Source organism: Saimiri boliviensis, chromosome 2 (genome assembly GCF_048565385.1).
Source record: "Saimiri boliviensis isolate mSaiBol1 chromosome 2, mSaiBol1.pri, whole genome shotgun sequence".
In the NCBI taxonomy this organism is placed as follows: domain Eukaryota; kingdom Metazoa; phylum Chordata; class Mammalia; order Primates; family Cebidae; genus Saimiri; species Saimiri boliviensis.
The window spans coordinates 194,431,415-194,452,076 of record NC_133450.1 but is presented as its reverse complement, the minus strand read 5'-3'; the positions used below and the strand labels follow the sequence as shown (position 1 = coordinate 194,452,076).

The window sequence follows — 20,662 nt, the reverse complement described above, 5'->3', positions numbered from 1 at the left end:
GGTGTCATGAATTTGCATTGTCTAGCCTGCCAAGTGCTAGAGAAAGTAGTTCTCTGCTCAGTCCTTTATTGCGGTCCAGCCTCCAAACACTGACGCGAAGAAGAACCCTCAGAAGAGGATCACCAGAGTCTCGTATGACTCAATTTTCCTCTTGATAATTAGGGTAACCTATTCAGTTCTAGGGTGAGAGTCTTGTTCAGATCCGTGATACTCTGGCTCACCAAGGATGACTTTCAAAGGGGGAGTAGATTCAGTCTCTGAACGGAGCAGAGGAACCAAAAGCAACCTCATCGCAATTGCTTGAGACTCACGCAAAGGTTGCTCCCTGGCTATGCCTTCTAGGCCAGTCATGGTCAGCTTCAGCATCCTTCCTCCCCTGCATCCTTGAACTCCAGCTGCAGGTCCAATCCTGATCCCTAGTAGGAAGTAGCAAACATCTTAGTCTCTAAGTCTAGTGACTTGGCTGCTTACATGGTCCAGAAACAAGGCTTCCATATTTTTCTCCTTAAGATTCTTCCTGGCTCTTTCCTCTTGACCTGTGTATCTGAGCTCCAGCTATGGTTCCTGTTGCTGAGTTCTAGAAATTATCTCTATCTGTGTATAGGACCATGTCTTGCCTTGCTCTTGAGATTTGTCTTTTATGGTCTAGACTCATGGCTCAGAAAGAAAGTTGGGTGCCTGGGCACTGTCCCTTATCTTTAGACTACCTAGACAGCTTGAATGCCCTTGGTCAGTACATGAAGCTGACCTAGTTCCTTGGGCATCTGGTTCCCTGGGATCATCCCTGTCTTGATTGCTCTGTCATGCTATGAATTCACTGCCAACTTGACAATTCTCATGGTATGGCAACCCCCCCTCTCCATTTAAAATTACATATCTGCCTCCACAAACTCCCTATTTCCTTTCCCTAGTTATTTTTCTCTGTAGCATTTATCTTTGAACACTATAATTTATTTTGTTTAATATCTGGCTTTTTCTATTAGACTATAAACTGGATGAGGGCACATTTCTATTTGGTTCACTAATATATTCTCAACACCTTAATCTGTACCTAGCATCTAGTAGGTGCTCAGTGAGTATTTCATTGAAGGTTGAATGAACATGACTGGGCCTCCAGCTATACTTTAACTATAAATACTGAATGCAAACAGAAATAGACTAATTGAATCAAATAAAGTCTTTTGTCTGATAAAGCACATTTAAATGACTTTAAAATGGAGGATTTTCTAGTTCTCAAAATGGCTGACATTAAGCTTGTCTGGGTATCAATTCTTAAACCATAAAATGCCATGACCTTTGAAATTGCATTTAAAATATTCATACTTTACATAGACCACAATTGATTTATGGCAATTAATTAGTGTTAAATGAATTAGCTGTTTACCATGGCACTTTTTATTCTGTCCAGTGCTACCTAATCCTCAGACCTGACCTAAATGGCAGAAGACTTGGTTGGTATTTAATTAAATTTTTATTAGAAGTAATAATGTATCAACTCTAACCCAAAGTGTAAAGACTATAATGAATGGCTTCTGGATGACAAGCTATTTTAGGTGCTAATAGTCTAAAGTTGGCATATTTGGATCAGTTTTTTAATTAACTCAAAGCAGCTATTCAGGAAAGTTAGTTTTCCTTCTATATGGTAAACCAAAAATCTTTATCAAATTCTAATACTTTCTATTTATTACTTTTCAATATTAAAAAGTCACCATTTAATTGATATTTACAAAAATATTTACTCAAGTATATTTGTGAACATAATTTAACTGAACTTCATATTTTTTTGGGAAAATGTGACTTCCTGATTTAGTCACTGCTACTGAAAACAAAAATGTAGGCATTTAACTCTCTTGAGAACTTAAATCTGTATTACTGTTACTTTGCAATGGAATGTAGTAGCAAAGGAAATGGTATGAAGCAAAAGGAATGAAGAGGGAAAAATGAAGAAAGAGAGGAGTTTTGAGACATATTACTAACTTGACTACATTTGTTTTTGTAAAGTATAGATAGTATAAAATATAGTCAGTTTCACCAGTTTCTTTCCTCCCTTCCCACATTGTATAACAATAACTTGAGAAACTATACAATGGTTTAGAAGTGGACAGATAAGTTTAGCTATGATGTTTTTATGCTTAAAACCTGAAAGGAAGGCATCTTTCTTATAATGAGAATCTTGGGAAAAAATTTCATTGTTGGATTTATGAATCAAAGGAATTTAATCCTCTCTGTCAAAGCCAACACCATTAGCATTTGGTAAAGGAGGAGATGGCTGAATTTAGATGTTTTCTCTTTGACTTCACTATTCTTGCCATTTTCCACTTGAATCTGTGGGGTGAAGCAGAAGCCTCCCCTTCAAATCCATGCCACACACACAGAATTAGACAAAGAATTAAAGAAGCAAGTTGACATCTTCAGCTCTTCTTCCACACTGAAGACTATGTTAGAGAACTTGGCCATCCTTCTGGATAGCCATTATTTTGCCTTCACTCTTTAAAAATTATCTTTAGTTCTTTCTCTGATTCCCAAAGTATACATATTCATGATAAAATTGTAGAACATTAGAAAGCGAAAAAAGTATTTGCCCAATTTGCCCATTATCCTGCAATTCAGAAGTGATGACATTTAATTTTTAGTGTATTTCCCTTCAGTCTCTTTCCTATGGGTAACACACACACATACACAGACACTTATATAATGTATTCTTTTTACTTAAAACAATTATGGATTCATAATGTTTTGACTTTTCACATATCATGAATATTCTCCATGAAAAATTCTTAATACCTTTTTCTGAGGTTCCAACTTACAATAGCAGCATTATTTTTTTAAAAAAAATTAGAGATATCTAACTTATAAAATAATTTTAGTCCACAAAAATTAATCTACATTTCTGATTGTTTCATTAGAAGAGATTATTTGCAGTGGAATTTGGGGTTAAAAATTATTTTTAATGTTATTGAAATACACTGTCAAATTGCAATGCAGAAAGGATTAAATATCAATTTACTTTCACCAGAATTGTATTAGAATCCCGTTTTTTCTTCTTTTACAGCATAAAGCCGTAAACTATTGTTTTCTTGCAAACTATTTTGCTAATTCATTGGTCTTTTTTGCAGTGTCAAGCTGATGATATTTTTTGGAAAATACTATTTATAGTGGATTGTAGAATAATTACATAAATTGAAAGAGAAAAGTCATGCCATTTCAGCTTTATTAGAATGGTTACCTAAAACAGTTGTCATTTTCCAATGTCAATTGCGTAGTATGTATTTTGGCAATTTTTTTCTAAGAAGATAGTGTTTTTTTCTTTAAATATTTTTTATTGTACTTTAGGTTCTGGGGTACATGTGCAGATCATGTGGGATTGTTGCTTAGGCACACACATGGCAATGTAGTTTGCTGCCTCCATTCTCCCATCACCTATATCTGGTATTTCTCTCCATGTTATCCCTCCCTGACCTCCATACCCTCTGCTGTCCCTCCCATAGTCCCCAACAGACCCCAGCGTGTGATGCTCCCCTCCTTGTGTCCATGTGTTCTCATTGTTCAACATCCACTCATGAATGAGAACATGTGGTGTTTGATTTTCTGTTCTTGTGTCAGTTTGCTGAGAATGATGGTTTCCAGGTTCATCCATGTCCCTAAAAAGGATATGAACTCATTTTTTCTTACGGCTGCATAGTATTCCATGGTGCATATGTGCCACATTTTCCCTGTCCAGTCTATCATCAATGGGCATTTGGGTTGGTTCCAGGTCTTTGCTACTGTAAACAGTGCCACAATGAACGTTTGTGTGCATGTGTCTTTATAATAGAGCAATTTATAATCCTTTGGATATATACCCAGTAATGGGATTGCTGAGTCAAATGGAATTTCTATTTCTGGTAGCTTTGGGGCTGGAAGAAAAGACTGTTAAGCTCTTCAAAATAAGTTTTTCTAGTATATTTTGATAACTACCTTATTTTACTCTAATTTTTTCTAAAGAAAACATTTCGATTTAAAGAGTCTTTATTCTAAGTAGCACACTTTCTTATGAAAAAAAATCACATACATAGACTAAGTTACCCTTCTCAAGATAAACAGATCCATTCCTTCACCCCTTCTTCATGAAATGTCAGAGCAGACTTCTCTGGTTTTCTCTTAGAAATTACCTTATTTATTTACTTTAATATCCTAGGACTAAGCTGATTAAACAGAAGGCAAATGAATATTTAAGAATCAGCATTATGAAGCTAGTTTTAGGCAAATCTGTGAATTAACACAGTTTATCTTTGCTCTTCACTCACCCTCCTCTGAGGTTCCTTCTTGTATCAGTCCATTTTCACCCTGCTGATAAAGGCATGCCCAAGGTTGGGCAATTTAAAAAAGGAAAGAGGTTTAACAAAGAACACACAGTTCTGTGTGGCTGGGGAACCTTCACAATCATGGCAGAAGGCAAGGAGGAGTAAGTCACATCTTTACTTGGATGGCAGTGGGCAAAGAGAAAAATAGGAAGATGCAAAAGCAGAAACTGCTGATAAAACCATCAGATCTTGTGAGATGTATTCACTACCATGAGAACAGTATGGGGGAAACTGCCCCCATGATTCAAATTATCTCCTATTGGGTCCTTCCCATAACACATGGGAATTATGGGAGTACAATTCAAGTTGAGATTTGGGTAGGGACACAAAGCCAAACCATGTCACCTCTCAAAAATTATTTTTTTGGTAACCTGTGGGCCAGATACTTTGCTAGTCTACCAACTATACTGTTGACATGGAATGAAAAAGATACAACTTCTGCTCTCCAAGGGATCACAAATTAATAGGAGTAACAGATTTAAGTAATTATAGTAATATGAGAAGTGCCTATAACAGATGTAGGTGCAAGGCTCAGTGGAGGCCTAGAAGACAACTAGTTGTTGGGATTGGTAAACAGGTAATGTTACAGCATGCTAAAGATGAGTAGGGTTTGGCTAGCTTTTAAAGTGAAGGGGTGGCAATAGAATATTCTAGGCTGACGGTGCAGCACATGCACAGGTACTGAGGCAGGGCATCACACTTTCCTTTGGAGGGCATGTGAAGCCCTCCAAAGGGCTTAACCTTACGGGAGAAGCCCTCACGAAGGAGTGGCTCCAGATGAGGAGGGAGGCATGTGAGGACCTCAGATTGTGAAGGGCTCTGCAGACTATGTTAATAACACTAGCAATCCATTGAAAGGTTTCAAGCAGAGAATTGACTTGCTCATATTTTTCTTCAAAAAGATCAATAGCTACAAAATGGTCAATAGATGGTAGCTTTGTGTGGCTGGGTGAATGCAATGAAACTGCAAAACAAGATGTAGGGAGACAATTTTTAATTGCTTAAACCAATGGTTTTCAAACTTTAGATGCATCAGAATCACTTGAATAACTTGTGAAAATACATATAATGAGACTTGTTCCCCATATTTTCTGATTTAGCAGGTATGGAATGAGGCCTAAGAATCAGCATTTCTAACAAGTTCCAATGGTGTAAAGTGTTGCTCAAGTTTTTTCCTTGAGCAACTGGATGGGTCCTAGTGTCATAAAAAACAAAAGAGAGAAATCATGAAGCAAGTGCTTTTTTTTTTTTTCCCCTCTAAATCCAGCAATCCTCCTTGCCTTTCAATGCTGTTTCCTCTAATACTCCAAAGGTTACATGTTACCTGTGGACTGTCTCTCTGCTCTAACATCCCTTCCTTAGCAGGAGAATCTTAGGATGCTGAACTCTAACTCCCCTTATTTGAATGCCTCTGATTTATCCTCCCAAGGTCTAGATCTCCATTAGCTTATAATAGACCCAAATGGACTGATGTTTCATTGATTATAAATGGGAATTTGATGCTCCTCCAGGGTGACAAATTTCTACTTTAACAGTGGTCTTCCTGAACCTTGCCTCACTCTGAGGCAGTGTCTCAAGTGAGAGTTTCAGACACAATAGACAATCTAGAGGACTGGTTCCTGGATGATAGGGCTCTTCTGGCATCCCTCAATGAACAGAGACGTGCTATCAATGCATACAGGTCCATATAAATGACAAGTGCCAGTCAAAATTTCTATTCCTTGGACCCTGCTCTAGGTATGTGGGTCACAAAGTGTATAATTTTTGTTTGCCTAGGGAAATAACGGTGACTTGTAAAGGTGTTCCAATTTAATTGTAATAAATCTCTACTTTAAATAATTTGCTTTAATTACAAGTACAGGCAGCAGATTAGATAGTGGTCATAAATTCTTGCCTGAATCAAATTATGTATGTGTGTGCATGCATTACTTCTTTGGAAAAGTTACTTTACCCCATTTCCTGTCAAGATACTTCATATGTACAACTAGGACTACAAGATACCTTCCAGGGGCTGGGCATGGTGGCTCATGCATGTAATCCCAGCAGCTTGGGAGGCTAAGACAGGTGGATCAAGTGAGGTCAGGAGTTCAAGACCAGCCTGGCCAACATGGTGAAATCACGTTCTCTACTAAAAAGACAAAAATTAGCTGGCCTTGTGGCAGGCATCTGTAATTTCAGCTATTCAGAAGGTTGAGAAAGAATCACTTGAACCTGGTAGACAGAAGTTGCAGTGAGCTGAGATTGTGCCACTGTATTCCAGCCTGAGGACAGAGCAATACTTTACCCAAAACTCTGTAAGGTATTTTATGTTTTAGACAGATTAAATGAAATAATTTATGTAAAATGTCTAGTTCTGTGTAATAAATATTCTCTTTTCTCCTCATTTCCCTTTGATGATCTCTTATCTTGCCCCTCTGGGAAGTGATCAAACTCTGACATCTTTGAAAGGAACCATTGTTTGTAATGAGTGAACTAAAAGTAGTGGCATCATGTCGATCAGAGTATACCTGATAAGCCAATTGCAAACTTCCATAGTCTGCAAAAACTTTTATTCTGCAAATACCATCAAATGCCTGAGACAATTTTAATGTTGAGTTACTTCTTTTAAAGTAGATTTTCTTAGGTTTCCCACTGCACTATTTCTTTGATGCTGATTCCAACCAGATAAGTTATTGCATATTTGATTTTGATGTGATCATTTGCTTATAAGTTGAAATTCAACCCTTTCCTACAACAGGAAAAAAAGATTAAGGATTACCAAAAGGCTTATTAAGAGCATGCTGTATTCTGACCCTCGCTTTCTCAGTTGTCAGTTCTCTTGTTCTAAATGGTATCATGGCTCCCTTAAAAATCTGGTCAGTAGATATTTGTAGGATCTTATTAGAACACCGTAACAGTTATCATTCATGGAGTACTTAATGTGTAGGAACTTTGTAAGAGCTCTACTGCTACCGGCACCCATACACATTTATTCACCTAACGGTAATCATTAATCACTAGCACCTCAGGAGTTTTCATAAAAGTCCCAGGAGGAAAAATATAGGATATGTCTTTGTTATTCTCTGTCACGAACACTAATAAAAGTATTTGTTTTCCAACTTTGGAAAGGCATTATTTTTAAGAATCTGATGGATAAGATTTCCAACTCTTTGTTAAATTCCCTGCATAAAAAAATTACTGGATTGGAAATTTCTCTCAGGAAGTTTATTTCTAAATTTATTTTATTGGTATCCCCTGCTGCCCCCCACCCCCAACCCAACCTTTTGCCTGACTCTGCTAAAAGGTATATAGCAATATCCAGCCAATATTAAAACCTATGTCCAGGGAAATCTTGGGTAACTGCTGTGTGGGGGGAAAATTAGTTGAAATCATTCATAAGACAATTTAAGAAGTACCACTTCAATGGTCAAAAATTTGATGTGGCAGTAGTATCAGGTTCAATTTCTGCACTTTGCAGAAAATCCCCAAAGCAGCCCTTGCTTTTAATGTTGATACATAGTTTATTTTATCAAGCGTTTGCCTTTAGTAATTTTACCTATGTGTGAGAGCTCAGTTCAGCAAGGTCTTGTACTCACCTGTGAATCTTATGATCCTTCGAAGTAAGGGGTTCAGGTAACAGCACTCTCCGGTCAGAATTGTTTTCTCCTGAGCAATCAGGGATTCTCTTGTTGATTTTATGAAATACATGGATATCTCACCAATAAAAATCTAGGGAAGGAATTTTTAAGAAACATCAAGTTGGAGATCTGTTTAATAAGAGGGGCCCATGGCTTTAAAACCAAAACAAAATGTTGAGGACCCACAATCCTTTTAAAAGATACATTGGAGAGATGGTGCATTAGATAGTAGTTTTGTATTTAATACTTCAAAAGAATTAGAGAAAGTGATAATTAATCATTTCAGATAGAGTTTCAGTTTATAATATTAAATTCTAAGGTCACATGGAAACAAGTTGAAATAATAAATTGTAACAATTTATGACAAGGTTCATGCTGGTATTGAATTCTTTTTTAACTTTCTTTGTGAGTTGCAATGATGAGGAATGATTTAGACAGCCAGTGTGCCCAAGAAGGCGTTATATACACACTTCACAAGAGGTTACAGTAAGATCTCACTTTACATCAGTACGTTCTTAAAAACTGGAACTAGAAGTGAAATGACATACTGTGTGCTGTAAGAATTTAACTCTTGTTTATATCAGTCTATGGTACAATGGGTTTTGTAATATGGCATGTTGTTTTGCTTAAACTTGCAGTTTCCAAATAACCTATCCACAACATTAAGTGAGGACTTTATTTAACTGCCTTACTTTATTATGTGTCATTATGATTATTTACATTCTAAATTCTTATTTGATAATATTTGCCTCAGATAACATTTCTCCTACGCTGAACTGGTTGACTATTCCTTCTTTATTATACCACATATCTATCTCCTGTTAACTTAAACTACTAAATATATGTGTTGCCCTTTAAATCATAATGCCCTTATGTAGATTCGATGTCCCCTAATAGCAAGGGCTACATCTTAATAATTCTTTTTTACCTTATAGCACCCAGCACATTGTATTCCCATTTAAAACAAGAAATTGGCAGGAGACAAGCTTTTGTGAACGCTGGCACTGCCACAACTGAAACCTGAGACTCCTCAAGGAAGAGTATAAGGTTAATTATCGTCATCTGTTGAATACCTCGTGTTAGGCACTTCAGTATAGTATTTTCATATTCACAAGATCCCTCCTGTGAGCATAATTATCCTAGCTTTACCGTTGAGGAGTGAAAGTTCAGCAAGCTTAGGTAATTTACCCTCCAAAGCATACAAATGGCGCATGGGGGCACTGGAATTAGTATACACATCAACTGGATACCCGCTATTCATATGCCATTTTGATTTTTCTAACCCTAATTTTAACATTTCCCCAGAAGAATGTGATCTCACAGATGACCTGTGATTTTAGAGAAAATTTATCAATGTCTTAATTCTCATACCTTATATTTTTCCTATCATGCTGGAATATCTGTTTAGATGGATAAACATGATGGCATAACAAAAAGCACATGGGTAACAGACATTAAAAAGTATAAAATTTCAAAACTGGAATCACTTCTTATATTGTTCCTTCCTTTACGGGTTTCAGGAACTTAGACACACACAATCAGATAATATCTGAAACATCTCTAGAATGTGGCCTATAGTTCTATTTCGACTACACTGTTCTACCTCAAACTTTAAAAGCACATGAATCTTTGAGCATTTAGAACATACTGAATTTAACATGATTTGTTTTCTCTGTCCTCAATATTAAGTAAAAGTTCAAGAAATATTTTTATTAAGTCATTACTAGGGACAAGTACAGTCGTTAAGAGGAAGAACTCTGAGGTCAAGTTTTCTTAGCCTCAAAGCTGGGGTTTGTGGTTTATTACTTGTGATGATCTTGAACAAATTAACCTTTCTATGCCTCAATTATGTTATCTGTATAAACAGGATAAGTGTCTATTTATAGGTTTAATAACTATATACACTTATATATGCATGTGCATGAATTGCTTAGAACAGCACTATACTATGTACTACATTATGTAAGAGGGTAATTACAACTGCATTAACACTGTCATCATCATCATTACTATTATTACAAAGCACTTTGTAATATCACTGGGGAGGCAGATTCCAAGATGAAGAAGAGACTTATAACCTCCATGAGTATATAATCTACTGAAGAACACATACAAAGATTTTATAAAATCAGATTAGGTTTTATACACATTCCAAGGACACAGTGCTAAGAAGCCAAGGCTCCTGGGTAGAAGGAGATTTCTCTCCTCTAGGAAAGTCAGTTTTCATCCCTAATGCCAAATGGATCTCATGGCTAGAAGACTCTGCTGCTTGTTATGTATGTAAAAGATGCCATCTTTATTTACAGGAGGGCCTTTTGCCTCCTTGCCAAGAGCACTTGATCCAGACATCTACCATGGTTCTTATCCCATGACATGGAAAATCTCAGTCTATCGTAAAAACATTGAGTTCCTCCAGTTGAGGGCCATTAATATTTTATTTTTGCTCCTACCCTTGACTAGAATCTGAAATGTGATTGGTTCCTTCTCTTTTTTAAAAAGAACTTTAATTTGAATTTTATTTAAGAGGGAAGAAAAGTAGACTGAACATTTTATATGGCTTAAAAGATTCTTGCTCTTACAGGCAAAAAGGCCCTTGGCGTCTCGGTAGCTCAGCAAGGCTTTTGGAGTTCTCCTAATTCATGACCAGCTTCCCTGGCGATGTCCTAAACCTGGATGATATCACCTTGAAATGGACAGTGCTGGTTTCAATTGACATTGGAGAACAAATGGGGACAGGAGAAAAAAAAAAAAAAAACAGAAAAACCAATGAAAAATAGAAAAGTCACTCAATATGCAGGCTAAGATGATTGTAACAGTCATAAGCTACTTTATTTTGATAGAATGGTGTTTTTAAAACTTTAGTAATTATATTTAGCCTAGCTATAAATTTACTATGACTACATCTTGGCCAATTTTTTTTTAACTGAACAAAATGGTCTTTAGCTTTTAGATATGAAGATCTTGCTTTACAGCTCTGTCACACTCTAAACATCACAAGACGTCCTTGGGTTTCAACATCAGCCTCAGCCTCAGCAGAGATAGGATGGATCTGTGGAATAGCACATGGTACCATGGTGTTATCGGCTGAATGAGAGAGACATCCGCAAGGAAGGACCAGTGAGGTACAAGACAGAAGCAGGGCCTAGGTGGGTTGCAGGGGGATAATGGCTTGGCACTGGTACAGAGGGAGCCAAACAAGTAAGAACTGGGGTGGAAAGTAGGTGGGAAAAATAGAATTGAGTCATACAGGCAAACAATGACCCAGCATGGATCACCTTCGGAGGAGGTGTCTATGGTTGTACAGAGTCAGAAATATTCTGTGCCTAATATCCCTTGGAATTAACAATGCATTGATGCTCTACCATATAAAAATATTTGAATAACTTCTGGAACTCAGCCCTCTCTCTTTTCACATAAGACCTATATATGCCAAAATAAGGTGCCAAGGGCTTTGTTTGTCCCTAACATATATGATGGTACACCACCGTTTTTCATCTCAGTGAACAGATGGGGATAAATTCACACATGATTGGATAAATGAAGTAGTATTTCCTTGAGGGAGCGTTCCCTGGTTTTGCAGACTAGATTAGGTATTCTAATTATACATGAGTTTCTTACCTTGTGTTTCTTGTTTCTAGCTCTTATCACAAATAATTACATATTAATATTATTTGGTTATGGGATGTCCTACTTGTCTTACTCTTGGTTGCATCCTAAGCCAATACCAGTGTAAAGTTACACAGTAGTTACTCAATGTTGAATGAAATAAGTATATCAAGTTAATGAAGGTCCTTCAGATGATAGGTTTAATGAAGCAGACTTAAAAGAAGAACAAATGATTTCTATTATTTTTCAGACCTAATGAAAATGTGATTGCCTTAGTGGGGAAGCTTTGGTCAGGCCCTGTAGGAAAATTAAGAGGCTGTCCTGTCACTACTGTAGTGCACTATACAGATGGCTAGCCTGACATCTACCCAGTGAATGGGATTATTGTTTGTATGTCTCTCCATTTCTCTCTGATGCCTTCAAGGGCAGAACATTTGTCTCTTTCCATTTCTCTGTGATGTCTTCAAGGGCAGAACTTTTGTCCTTCCTTGTATAATGCCTAGAACAGAACCTGGTATATAGTAAGGGTAATATCTGTTTTTGTTGTTTTCTATAGCCTAATCTTGGAAGTGAAATACTTGTTGAATAAATACCATATTGAATCCTTAAAGGATTTACTTTTGGATAGAACATTCCAACTTTAATTGTCTTGAAGATGAACACTTGAGGAAAATTGCACTAGGTGCAGAAATCACAGAATTCTTGCTATATTGCTTTAAATTTAGTATAAACTCTTTTATACGAAATTTACTTATTCAATTAGTGTTCAACAATTTGGGGGAGAGGAACACCCACTCTGTGCCTGGCATTGTACCAGTACTAGAGACACAGACATGGACAGATACATAGTAGGGAAATACAAACAAATCATAATGTGATATAAGAAGTGTATACATATAGGTTTCTGTCCCCAGTTCCTGAGACAGAGTTCCTAAGGTCTTTGTAATTTCCTATGTGATTGGAGCATCTTTTGTTCTAATGAGACAACTAGTGAGCTCCTGGGTAGCCTAAGGGTGGGGCTGGTTGCCAGGCGAACCAACCATGTGATTAGAGGGTTGGAACTTTCAGCCCCACTCTCAACTCTGGGGAGAACAGAAGGGGCTCAAGGCTGAGTCAATAACCAGTAGCCAGTGATTTAATTAATGTGTTTACATAATAAAGCCTCCATTAAAACCCCAGATGGACTGAGTTCAGGAAAGTTCTGCACTGATGAACATAGGGAGGTACCCACAGGGTGGTGAGCCCTGAGAGGCCATTGATGCTTCATGCCCCTTCCCACATACTTTGCTCTCTCCATCTCTTCCATATGGCTGTTCATCTGTGTCCTTTGTAACATCCTTTATAATAAATGGGTTAGTGTTATCAAAGTGTTTTCCTGAGTTCTGCAAGTTGTTTTGCAAATTAATGGAACCAGTGGAGGGGGTTGTGGGAACCCCAGTTTATAGCTGGTTGGTCAGAACTATGGATGACAGATCACTACTTGCAAGTGGCATTAGAAATAGAGGCAGTCTTGTAAGGCCAAATCCTCAATATACAGAATTTGACAACAATTCCAGGTAGATAGTGTCAGAACTGAGTTGAATTAAAGGACACCAGTTGGAGAACTGCTTTGTGTGTGAAGGGTTAGAAGTGCTGTGTTGACTGTGTAAAAGAGTAGGAAGGGCCTTTTTTTCACCCTTTGAAAATGTCATGAAATCACACATGATTAAAAAATAAACCAAGGAGATGGGAGAGAGACAAACACATGAGATAATAAGAAAAAAGCATTGCTTGTTCCAGTGATTTCAGAAGCCCATTTATTACTCCACAGAAAAGAAGTACAAATTCTAGAAATTCTCCATTCACTGATACTTTTCAATACTTACACAGGGGACAAAAAACAAGGTAGTGACAAAATTTACACACAACCTGTCTTCATTAAAACACGTGTGTACACACACAGATCTAAACAAAAGCACACCAAAGTATAACAGGCTAAACAGAACTTATGTAACAGAGTTGGGTCTCAAGTTCATAAGTAAAATGTCCTAAGACTCTCATGTCGAAAGTGAGAAGTGGTATAAGGATTATTACTGTCGGCCAACAACAGTCAAATAGCAAATGAGGTATGGAGCGTAAAAGAAAAAGCAGAGCAAGGGTATATACTAGTGTAGTTACTGGGGTAATGCCTGGATCATATTAAGTGATAATGAATGTTTGCATAAGAAATATAGGGAGGGAAGAAGTGCGTAATTTTATAATTAAAATATAGTAAGATATTCCTGCCTTTCAGTTAAAAGTGTGATGAACATAAAATGTGCTTATGAAACAATCCAATTCTCACGTGCAAATGAGTAGGTTTCAGAGATGTTCATTTTCCTGTGTTTTGCTGAAACATATGATGGTCCATTCACTGGGTCCCATGGTCTCATACAGGGCCCAATTCTGCTCTAAGAGAGAGAAAGAAGCCAGGAAGGTAAGGGGTCTTTCTTCTTTATGCCAAGCCTTCAGCGCACATTGGATGTTGGTGTGCTCACCATGGCAGACTTGTGACTCCGATTTTGGCAATGGCGGGGATCCTCCATCTGTACCTTTGTCACATCACTCTGCCTCAATCTATTACTCTGCTGAGAGAGCATCTGGGTCATGTGGGGCTCTCCATGTGTTCAGACTTGCCTCATTTTGGTCTTTCTGATTGTTGGATAACAAACACCATAGCACCCATGGCAAATGAGAAATGGTCTAGTGAGAAATGATCAAAGCCAAACTAGATTGGCAATGCAAATGGATCCATTGGTACATTTTCCATCCCCCAACTTATGCCAGCTATAATCCCAATGGACACATCACCTTTAGATGATAGTGTCTATAATTTAAATAATGAAGATAACTGTTCTATCTTGATAAAGTTATCTTCTGAATATGGAAATGCAAATATAAACCAAATAACCTTGAAACACAGTGGATCAGTTTGGCATATTATCTTTTAGGCTGTGTTTCTTCATAAATTTTATGTTTTAAAATTCAACAGATAAAATTGTAGGTATTTATTGAGTAAACTTGATGCATTAAAGTGTGTGTACACTGATATGAATAAATCTAGCTAATTAACATATGCATTACCTTACATAGTTATTTTTCTAGTGTAAACAATATTCACTCAGCATTTTTCAAGAATGTTTTATTAATTATAGTCACAGTATTATGTAATAGATCTCTTAGAAATTATTCTTCCTATGAGATCAACTTTTGTAGATTCCACATATAAGTGAGCTCATGCAGTATTTGTCTTTCTGTGCCTGGATTATTTCACTTAATGTCCTCCAGGGGTATTCATTTTGTCACAAATGACAGAATTTCCTTTTTAATGGCTGGAATATATTTCATAGTGTATATATATCACTTTTTAAAATCATCCACTGCTGGACACAGGCACATTCCATATCTTGGCTACTGGGAATAATGCTGCAATGAATATAGCAGTACAGATCTGTCTTTGATATACTTATTTCATTTTTTAATATATATACACCCAGTAGTGGTATATATACTGCTACTAGATCATATGGCAATTCTATTTTTAACTTTTTGAGAAACCTCCATATAGATTCCTATAATGGCTATACTAATTTACATTTCCACCAGCAATGTGCAAGGGTTCCCTTTTCTCCATATTCTCACCAACACTTTCATCTTTTGATAATAGCTATTCAAACAGGGGTGTAGTTTTATCTCAGTGTGGTTTTAATTTGCATGTCTCTGATGATTAGGGATATTGAGCATTGTTTTCAAATATTTGTTGGCCGTTTGTCCTCTTTTTGTCTATTTAGGCCTTTTCTTCATTTTTAAATTGGGATATTTGCTGTCTTGCTATTGAGTTGTTGGAATTCCTTCTATTTTAGATATTAACCCTTATTAGACATATGGTTTACAAATACATTTTCTTTTCTTTTTTTTTTTTTTGAGACGGAGTTTCGCTCTTGTTACCCAGGCTGGAGTGCAATGGCGCGATCTCGGCTTACCGCAACCTCCGCCTCCTGGGTTCAGGCAATTCTCCTGCCTCAGCCTCCTGAGTAGCTGGGATTACAGGCACATGCCACCATGCCCAGCTAATTTTTTGTATTTTTAGTAGAGACGGGGTTTCACCATGTTGACCAGAATGGTCTCGATCTCCCGACCTCGTGATCCACCCGCCTCGGCCTCCCAAAGTGCTGGGATTACAGGCTTGAGCCACCGCGCCCGGCTTACAAATACATTTTCTTATTCTGTAGGCTGTCTCTTCACTTTGTTGATTGTTTTCTTCACTGTGCAGAAGCATTTTAGTTTGATGTCATCCCATTTATCTATTTTTACTTTTGTTGCCTGTCCTTTTGGGGTTATATCCAGAAAATCATTGCCCAGATGTATGTCATGAAGTTTTTCTCCTGTGTAAGACCTCATAGTTTTAGATATTACAATTAAGTATCAAATCCATTTTAAGTTGATTTTTGTATATGGTGTGAAATAAGGCTTAATTTTACTTTTCTGCATGTGGATAGCCAGTTTTCCTAACACAATTTAATGGACTGTTCTTTCCCCATTGTGTGTGCTTGAGACCTGCATTAAAAATTCGTTGGCTATAAATGTGTGGATTTATTTCTGGGTCCTCTTCTATTCCATTGGTCTTTCTTTATATACCAGTACCATGTTGTTTTGGTGACTATAGCCTTGCAGTATATTTTGAAGTCAAGTGGTATAATGTCTCCAGATTTCTTCTTTTTGCTCAGGATTGCTTTGGCTATTCAAGGTCTTTTTTGTTTCCATGTGATGTTTAGGGTTGCTTTTCCTATCCTGTGAAAAATGTCATTGATAGCTGGGTGTGGTGGCTCATGCCTGTGATCCTAACACTTTGGGAGGCTGAGATGGGAGGATTACTTGAGGCCAGGAATTCAAGATTAGTCTGGTCAACATAGTTATATCCTATCACTATAAAAAATGTATGTCATTGATATTTTGGTAGCAATTGAGTTGAATCTGTAGTTTGCTTCTGATAGTATTAAACATTTTAACAGTATTAATTCTTCAATCCATGAACATAGAATATCTTTCCATTTTTTTATCTTCTTCAATTTCTTTCATCAATATTTTATAGTTTTCATTGTAGAGACTTTTCATCTCTTTATATAAATTTATTCCTATTTTTTGTAGCTATTATAAATAGGATTATTTAAAAAATTTTTCAGATAGCTTGCAGTTAATATATAGAAATGCTACTTATTTTTGTATTTTGTTTTATGTCCTGCAACTTTTACCAAACTAGTTTATTCTAACAGTTTTTTTTCCAGTAGAATCTTCAGAGTTTTCTATACATAGTATGTCATATGCGAACAAGGACAATTTAAAGTTTTTGCTTCCAATTTGAATGTGTTTTCTTTCTTTCTCTTGACAAATTGCTCTGGCTAGGACTTTTAGTACTATGTTGAATAGAAGTGGTCAGAGTAACCCTTGTCTTACTCCACATCTTAGAGAAAAAGAGTTTCAACTTTTCCTCATTGAATATGAGTTTAGCTGTGGGTTTACCACATATGACCTTTATTGTATTGAGTTACGTTTCTTTATACCTAATTTGTTGAGGGTATTTTTAATAATGAAAGAATATTGAATTTTGTCAAATGCTTTTTTTTGCATTTACTGAAATAATGATATGGTTTTTGTTTCTCATTCTTTTAAAGTGATGTACTACATTTATTGATTTGTGTATGTTGAACCATCCTTGCACCATTAAGATGAATCCCACATGATCATGGTAAATGGTCTTTTTAAATGTACTGTTAAGTTTGGTTTGTTAGGGCTTTTCAAGGATTTTTGTATCTATCTTCGTCAGGAATGTTGACCTGTGTTGTTGTTGTTGTTGTGTCTTTCTCTGGCTTTGGTATTAGGGTAATGCTGGCTTTGTGAAATGGATTTGGAAGTAGTTCTTCCCTTTCAATTTTTTTTGGGAGAGAGTTAGAAAAGGTTTGGTATCAGTTTTACTTTAAACGTTTGGTAGAATTCAACAGCATAGCTGTCAGCTCCTGGGCTTTTCTTTGCTGGGAGATTGTATATTACTGATTTAATCTCCTAACTTCTTATTAGTTTGTTTGGCATTTCTATTTCTTCATGATTCAATCTTGGTAGGGTGTGTGTATCCAGAAACTTACCTGCTTCTTCCAGGTTATCCAATTTGTTGGTGTATCTTTCTTCATAATAGTCTAATCTGATCCTTTCTATTTCTGTACTATCAGTTGTAATGTTTCCTTTCTCATCTCTGATTTTGAATCTTTGAATCTTTTCTTTTCTTATTCTAAAGGTTTGTCAATTTAGTCTACATTTTCAAAAAAGCAACTCTTCATTTTGTTCTTCTCTATTGTTTTCCTAGTCTCTACTTTTTCTTATTTTTTTTTCTACTAAATTTAGGCTTTATCTTATTTTTGTTCTGGAATGTAATTTAAGTCTAGTATTTCCTTATTGATTTTCTATCAGGATGATCTAGTTCCCTAAGGCACAATGTTAGATTATTTGAGATTATTAGATTATTTATTTGAGATCCCTCTTCTTTTATAATGTGAACATTAATTGTTATAAAATTCTCACTTATAACTGCTTTTGCTGTATCCCATAAATTCTGATATGTTGTTTTCATTATCATTTTTCTCAAGAAATATTTAAATTTTTCTTTTAATTTTTTCATTGACTCAGTGGTTGTTCAAGAGCGTGTTGTTTCATTTCTATATCTTCATGAATTTTCTAAAGTATCTCCCGTTATTTAGCTTTATGCCATTGTGGTCAGAAATGATACTTGATTTGATTTTAATCTTCTTAAATTTGTTAACATTTGTTTTGTGGCCTAACATACAATCTACCCAAGAGAATGTTCCATGTGTACTAGAGAAGAATGTGTATTCTGCAGCTGTTGGATAATAAAATAATTTATATATGCTTGTTAGGTCCATTTGTTCTAGAATGTAGTTTAAGTCTGATGTTTCCTTACTGATTTTCTATCAAAATGAGATGATATCTTGCAGTTTCATTTGTTTGATAATCAATAGTGTTGAGCATTTTTGCATGTACTTGTTTACCACTTGTATGTCTTCTTTGAGGAAATGGCTATACAGATATTCTTCCCATGTTTTAATCAGATTTTTTAATCAGATTATTGTATTTCTTTTTCCTATTGAGTTGTTTGAGCTGTATATTCTGGTTATTAATCCCCTGTTACATGGATAGTTTGCAGATATTTTATCTCATTCTATGAATTGTCTCTTCTCTTTGACTTTCTTTTTTGCTGTGCAGAGGCTTTTTAACTTGATGTGATCTCATGTGTCCATTTATGCCTTGTTTGCCGGTGCTTGTGGGGTATTACTCAAGGTATCTTTGCCCAGATACATGTCTAAAAAAGTTTCCCCAATGTTTTCTAATAGTTGTGTAATATGAAGTCTTGGATTTAAAGCATTATTCCATTTAAAAATCAAGAGGTAGGAGTATAATTTCATTCTTCTGCATATGGATATCCAATTGTCCCAGAACTACTTATTGAAGAGGCGATTCTTTCCCCAGTGAATGTTCTTGGCATCTTTGTCAAAAATAAGTTTACTGTAGATGTATAGATTTATTTCTGGGTTCTCTATTCTATATCCTTGGTTTATATGTCTGTTTTCATGGCAACACCATGCTGTATTGGTTACTATAGCTGAGCAGTATAATTTGAAGTCAGGTAATAGAATTCCTCCAGTTTTGTTATTTTTGCTTAAGATAACTTTGGCTATTCTGGGTCTTTTGTGATGCCATATAAATATCAGGGTTTTCTCCCCATTTTTTGAAGAACATCATTGGTATTTTTATAGGAATTGCACTGAATCTATGGATCACTTTGGGTAGTATGGGCATTTTAACAATAATCTTCTAATCCACAAACATGAAATACCTTTCCATTTTTGTGTCCTCAGTTTTTTTGCATCAGTGTTTAATAGTTTCATTGTAGAGCTTGTTCACTTATTTAAGTTTACTCCTAGGTATTTTATTTGTAGTTACTGTAAATGGGATTATTTTCTTGATTTCTTTTTCAGATTGTTCATTGTTGGCATATAGAAATACCATTTTTTGTTTGTTCATTTTGTATCCTGCAACGTTATTAAATTTATCAGTTCTAATAGTTGTTTTGGAATTTTTTTTTTCCAAATATAAGATCATATAGTTGCAAGGAAGGATAATTTGACTTCTTCTTGTCATTGTTTCTTTGTCTGATTAGCTAGCACTTCCAGTCTCATATTTAATAACAGTGGAGAAAATGGGCTTCCTTCTCATGTTCCAGATCTTAGAGGAAAGGTTTTCAGTTTTTTCCCATTCAGTACTAGCTGTGGGTCTATTTTTACATGGCTTTTATTGTGTTGAGGCATGTTTCTTCTATACTCAGTTTTATGAAGGTTTTTTTTAAAAAATAAAAGGATGCTGAATTTTAGCAAATACTTTTTCAGCATTAATGGAAGTGATCATTTTTTTCATTATTCTGATATGATGTATCACATTGATTGATTTGCATATGTTGAATCATCCTTGCATCCCTGGGACAAATCCCACTTGGCCATGATAAATAATCTTTTTAATGTGTGGTTGAATTCTGTTTGCTAATATTCTATTGAAGATTTTTGCACCCATGTTCATCAGGGATATTGGCCTGTACATTTTCTTTTCTTTTTTTTTTTTTTAATTGTACTTTAGATTCTGGGGTACATGTGCAGATTATGCAGGATTGTTGCATAGGTACACACACGGCAATGTGGTTTGCTGCCTCCATCCTCCCGTCACCTACATCTGGCATTTCTCCCCATGTTATCCCTCCCAAACCACCTCATCCCTCCATGGTTCCCCCCTTGGACTCTACTGACAGACCCTAGTGTGTGATGCTCCCCGCCCTGTGTCCCTGTGTTCTCAATGTTCAACACCCTCCTGTGAGTGAGAACATGCAGTGTTTGCTTTTCTGTTCTTGTGTCAGTTTGCTGAGAATGATGGTTTCCAGATTAATCCATGTGCCTACAAAGGACATGAACTCATTTTTTATGGCTGCATAGTATTCCACGGTGTATATGTGCCACATTTTCC

At 36.1% G+C, this 20,662-nt stretch overlaps 2 protein-coding genes across 4 annotated transcripts in view; one reads left to right on the top strand and one right to left on the bottom strand.

Annotated features, from left to right (window-relative positions):
* The window catches only part of PLPPR1 (phospholipid phosphatase related 1), a 464,080-nt gene that overhangs the window by 24,955 nt on the left and 418,463 nt on the right, over positions 1-20,662 (bottom strand). For all 3 annotated transcript variants that reach the window (XM_074395106.1, XM_003940093.2, XM_074395107.1), the window contains one exon: positions 7,919-8,051. In XM_074395106.1, coding sequence (XP_074251207.1) covers positions 7,919-8,051 — 133 coding nt within the window. The remainder of the gene's footprint in view (positions 1-7,918; positions 8,052-20,662) is intronic.
* LOC104653227 (acyl-coenzyme A amino acid N-acyltransferase 1-like) overlaps positions 1-20,662 on the top strand; it is a 125,271-nt gene that overhangs the window by 64,636 nt on the left and 39,973 nt on the right.